General features: G+C 41.5%; 1 protein-coding gene across 2 annotated transcripts in view; it reads right to left on the reverse strand.

The window, feature by feature from the left end:
* Positions 1–3,607, reverse strand: part of Kmo (kynurenine 3-monooxygenase) — a 41,490-nt gene extending 37,883 nt beyond the window's left edge. For both annotated transcript variants that reach the window (XM_059280657.1, XM_059280658.1), the window contains exon 1: positions 3,554–3,607. In XM_059280657.1, coding sequence (XP_059136640.1) covers positions 3,554–3,607 — 54 coding nt within the window. The remainder of the gene's footprint in view (positions 1–3,553) is intronic.
* Positions 3,608–6,000: the final 2,393 nt, after the last annotated feature.

Here is a 6,000-nt window from a genome sequence, read left to right on the forward strand (position 1 = left end):
CAGGTGTGAAGTGGGGAGGTGGGAGGGAGATCAGAAAGAGTTGGGAGGAGAGAGTAAGAAGTATGCATTTTATACTGTCAAAGAACTAAATAAAAACTACAAAAGAAAATAAAATGCGGTCCACGTACACAGTGGTATTTTAGTTAGCTGTAAAGACAAATGAAATTAGAACATTTACAGGAGAACAGATGGTGTTGGAGATGATTCTATTAAGTGGAGTAAGCAGGATCATAAAGACAAAGATGTCTCCTCTCCTATATGAAATACAGATTTAAATATGTGTGGAGGGGGCATGAAGGTAGGAGGGTAACTGTGAGGGGAAAGGAAGAGGTCTAAAGAGGGGGGACCAGCAGGGTAATGGGATGCATGCCATGAAAACAGAAGGGGAGCTCTCTGTGGGGAGAAGGGAGGCCCACAAGAGGCAAAGAGGGAGGGCAGGCAGGGAACTGTGTGAAGGATGAGCAAAAACAAAGTATAACAAAATACATAGTACGAAAATGTCACAAAGGGAATTCATTTCTTTGCAAAAATATAATTTAAGATATCAGTACAAAACTGAATCGAGATTTTGGTATTAATAAAATAAGAGCCCTAAGGAAGGCTAACAGCAAGTCCTCTACATGGACAAATCAGAAGCATTTGCAGAAACGATAGACTTGACCCAAACGACACACTATAAAGACCTTGACCCAAGCTACATGAGCTTTGCTGGGTTCTGTGCATTAGGGACCTTGCTTTCAGGAGAAACGAAAGTTCCAAGTGACCTGATTTGGGCAGTAGGAAGGACCAGGTGGAGAGATCTCTGTGTGAGGAGTGCAAAAAAAAAGGCAGAAGAGTTGAGTTCAACACTCAGGTTTTAGTTTTAACCCAAGAGGAAGAAACTGAGGGAAGTAGAAACTGAAGAAACCGAAGAAAGCAGGACTGCCTGAGCCGCCCGTGGGCTAGCGGCAGACACTGCTGTGCCTCTGGGCTGTCCACACTCTGTAGGCTGAGTTCACACTGGCTGTGCTGTAGAATCTCCAGGTCACTGAGCAGCAGTAACACTGGAAACCAATGTAGCATCAACAGCATTTTGAGTTTGGAAATCACTGGCAGAAACAAACTCAGCGAGGCCAGCTGAGGAGCTTCAGGGCATGTGTGGGAGGCGATTTCACAGCGGATGAAGAGTTTGAGTGTTATCTGGGGAGAAATCCACAGAAAACTAGCACTTTTGCATCTTCTGCAACCGTATGTGGAGTTGTTCCCTCCCACCGTGCATTTCTGAGATGCTTAAAGAGCCATCCTTGCTACTACCCTTGAGTAATTCATGGATAGACAGCAGCATTCTAACAGGTCTTGTCTCCTCCTAATCTCCCTAAATGTTCTCCATAAGAAGCCCGAGGATGTTTGTTTTGAGGTAGGGACTTGTTATAAAGCCCAGACTTGCCTGGAACTTTTCATCCTTCCTCAGCTTCCCAGTGTTGATTACTAGCATGCACTACCATGCCCAGCATGAAGGATCTTTCAGAGTCATAGTTTTACTTTCTTACTAAAATCACCCAAGGCCTTCAAACACAATGCAACTTTGAGTAAAATGCAGTCTTCTTCCCTGATCTCCTAAGATGCTGTAAGCACTGGCCATGTCAGCTTTGCATCTCATGGAGGTGTCTGGACTCATCTTGTCGTTGACGCCACTACACACAGAAACTGCCAAGATCCTCAGCAAGCATTGCCCTGTTTGCATTATTCTTGCAGCTCACTGCTGTCTTGTTTCCTTCTTTATTGCCTTTCTCCTCCCTAGAATGCCCACTCCTCTAACCATAATGCCTTAAATACCAGGAATACATACATTCTCATTTTGTTCAACGAGTTGATAGGAAAGAGTTAGAGCGAGGCCTGGCCTGAAACCTGAGAACCACAGTACACAATGATCTCCCATAATGCTTGGCTTTGCTTGGCTTTGTTGAGACATAGGATCTTACTGTGTATCCCACGTAGGCCCCAGTCTCACTCTGCTTCCCTGTCTCAGCCTGTCAAGTCCTAGGATTATAGATGTGGGCAATCGGACCTGCTCATTTCTAGGCATTTAAAAATTTAGAATCAGATATATAAAAGGATCTTTTATATCCATTTTTCCTGAAAGCAACACAATTTTATTATTTTTATGGGAGAATAATTACCCGTGTGTGTGTGTGTGTGTGTGTGTGTGTGTGTGTGTGTGTAACATTTTCCTTATCCACTCATTTTGTGGTGGTGGGTACCTAAGCCGAGTCGCAACCTAGCTGCTGGGAGTACTGTAGCAGTAAACATGGGCATACTGGTATCTCTACAGAGAGCTGACTTAATTATTTTAGGTGTAAATGGAGAAGTAGTGTAGCTGAATTTTAGAGAGGTTCTATTTTAATTTTAAGGAGCTCTGTGTGATGGTTTTTCATTAATTGGAATATTTATTCTGTTGGAAAAAATGTACAGTTTTTTGGGGGGTTGGAGGGGGAACTACCTTTGGCTGTAAAAATATAGCACACATTCACACTCCTTCCTCCCCTTGGGGGCAAAAAAAAATAGCACTATCTCACATCTTGCTAGGTTTAAGTGATGGCCCTGTAACCTCACCTGCTGAGGTAAAAGTAAGGGGCTCACTCACCACACCACCACATGGAAACTGCCAAGTCATTTGGGTTAGCAAATTTGTTATTTCTCATCTATTTGAATAACTAGTGAGTATCTGATAGGTTTTAAAAACTATTAATTTCATGTGTCTTGACAATTTTCTTCTCATTAGAGAGTACTGAATTATTTTATTAACCAGCATGGGGCAAAATGTTTTTATTAAAATGGCCTAAGGCACATAGCCATGTTTGGGAGCAAAATCAAGTTTATTTTATTTATTTATTTATTTATTTTAGGAAATACTAAACCAAAACAACAAAAGAAAACAGACACCCTTATACTTAGTGGATATAAAATACCTTTCCCGGAAAGAACAATTTAAAACAAATGCTGTTGCCCTATTTATTGCCGAGATGGCTGTTAGTGAATGAATGGAGGAAGAGAATATGGTACACATAGACGATGGAGTAGATTTAGCCATAAAGAATGAAAATCCTGTTATTTTAAAACAAGAATATGTATTAGGTCATTTTAATAAAAATGGGTGGATTTGGAGGACATCAGGATAAATGAAATAATATAAATACATAAAGACAAGTACTGTGTATTCTGTCACTTATGGAAACACACACACACACACACACACACACACACACACACACACACACACAAAAGGGGGGAGAAAGAAGACCTAAAAATGTAAGAGACTGAGAAGGAGGTGTGAGGGAAGGAAGAGGGTATAAGGGTAGATAGACATGATTAGTACATGGATATGCATATATGACAATATCAGCAATTATGTTAATAATTGTAATAAAAAGCAATGCCATATTTGTAACAGTTGTATTTAAACATTAAAAGGTTTAACTATTAGAATCAACAATCTACATATGATGAAAAGCCATTCGTGAGATAATATTAATAAAAAACACCCGAAGAGCAATACAAGTCCCGACAGTCTTACCAAACCACCTCCGATAACAGCCACTCTTTGCCCTTGAGCGTCAGATGAGGCCATAGCTGCTCGAACACCTCTGTCCAGGTTAGAACTCTGTGTTCTACATGGTGCTGTTTTGCGATCTTTTTATTGCCAGGAGTCCGGGGCCTTTGTGAGCCAGCAGCAAGTCTTGGTCAAAGCTCACTTCCTTTGACGGGGTTTAACTCGTTAGAAGCCCAAAGTCCAAACAGCTCTGCTCTTCTCAGAGACACTTCACTGCCATGACCAAAATTTGAAAAACCTAGCCACGTACAAGACACTTAAAAAAAAAAAATAGCAGTCTTGGGGCTTTTCTTCTTCTTTTTTTCTACATGTGTTAGTTTCGTTTTCATTCAAAATACAGTAAGATGAAACGTGTGCTGTCTGAGGTTCTGAAGCATCTTCCACTTCTCAGAGAGAGTGAGATGATCTGGATCCACAACTTCTCTCTGCTACTGAGACAAACCAAGAATCTGGCCTAAAGGTCTTTGTGGACTGGTTGCCTTTAACCGTCTCTGCTGGGAAACACTTTCTGCTGTTTTAATGGTTTCCTGAGCAGGATTTGCAGATGTGTAACCGACTGGCCACATTTTCTCTTTGTTGTTGTTATTTTAGCACAGGACTTTAGAATCTAGCTTGTGCTTTGCCATGGGCAAGGTGGTGAACACAGCAGCATCTCTAGACTCGTGTCTGTTTTGGGGGCACCTGGTCACTCTTTTGACTTTTTGACTTGTTTACTTCTTCTTGGGGGGGGGTGCTATTAGTGAGTTGTACTTCTTTCTAGGAGGCATTGTGGTATAAAGTGAAATGAAAGCATAGATAAAGATTTATTTCTTGCCCAATTTTTGGTGAGAACGCAAAGAATTCAGAGGGTCATTGCCTTGAGTAGGGACTGGAAGGAAATACTACTTGATAGCGCCCCCTCTGGGCGAGTACGTTATAGGTGCCAGAAAACTCCTGAGTATTTATAGTAGGTAATATACCACAGGGCCTGAAGCTAAAGACCAGCAAGGACACACAGGGAAGGGCAATTCTATGAATTATGTCTCCTTGGGAGCCTCGTTCTTTTGTCCAGAGACAAGCATCTAGCAGTGGTTTTGCTGTGTGGATTACCCTGCTCCTCTCCAAGCTCCTGCGTCTTTCCCTCCGTCTTTTCCTTTCTCCTTCCCTTCCCCCTCTTCTTCCTTCCCTACTTCCTCACCTGACCTCACTTCCCATTTTCTCTTTCTTCCTTTCCTTTTCAATACAAATGTTAGCAAATTTCACACCTCTTTCCACCCCATTTATTTCCTTTCAATTAACAACGTATAACTCAAGAGTCCTTTAGTATCAATATAGAGAGAAACGTATCTTTATAGACGCTTTTTAAAAATTAAGGACTATTATCCAAACAAGGAAAGCACTCAAGCACGAATGCAAGTGTGATGATAACTTCCTGAGCAGCATGTGCCTATCGTGGAATTCCAGAAGGAAAATGTTGCCAGCTTGCCAGAAGTCTGCTGCCCCAGGCCCCTCACTCCCTTTCAGAGGGGCCATTGTGCCAGCGTCATCTTCCTGTTTGGGGGTTGGACAATCTGTGCCATCATATGTGCATCTTAGAAATAGTCTGACTTTGTATCTCTTTCTTTTTAAAGTTTACTATAAACGAACACATAATTGTGTGTGTGTGTGCGTGTGCATGTGTGTGCAATTTCATCACTGGGAACTGAACCTAGGGCCCCATGCATGCTAAGCTCTCTAGTTACCCCTGACTATATCTTCGGCCCTGTTTTGTTTCATAGCTTACTTCTACTCAGTGTCACGCTTCTTAAGATCCATCTGCGTTGTGTCACATAGCTCTGGTTTGTTACTTTTCATTGCTGTATTATTACTTTCTCGGTGTTGCCATGTTCAGAAACCTTGAAGTATTTCGGATTCTTGGTACAGAGTTTGGTACTATGTTCTTCCCTGAAAGATTCTGGGCTCTTGTCTTTGCTCTTGGAGTTCCAACATTTCTTGTTAACATATTTTGCTCTTTGCTCTGACTTGTTCATAGTTTCTGGATCAATGGATTGATCAATCAATCAATCTCTTCTCTTAAAAAAAAAGATGTATCTGTATTTTAAAATTATGTGTGTGAGGGAGGCATGCATATGGCAGTACATGTATCTTCAGAGTTCTGAAGATGGCATAGGATCCCTTGGAACTAGAGCCACAGGCAGTTGTGAGCACTCCGCACAGATGCTGGGAACCAAACTTGGTCCTCTGCAAGAGCAGCATGTGCCCTTAACCGCTAAGTCATCTCTCCAGCCTCAATGGAGAATTTATTGAATTTATTGGTGTAAAGGTTTTCTCCAACTTTATTCCCGTATATCCCATATTTAATGTTTACTGTACCAGACTGCTAATCTTATGAACACATCCATACTTATCTTTCAGTATTTGCTCTAATTCTT

Source organism: Peromyscus eremicus, chromosome 15 (genome assembly GCF_949786415.1).
Source record: "Peromyscus eremicus chromosome 15, PerEre_H2_v1, whole genome shotgun sequence".
NCBI lineage: Eukaryota > Metazoa > Chordata > Mammalia > Rodentia > Cricetidae > Peromyscus > Peromyscus eremicus.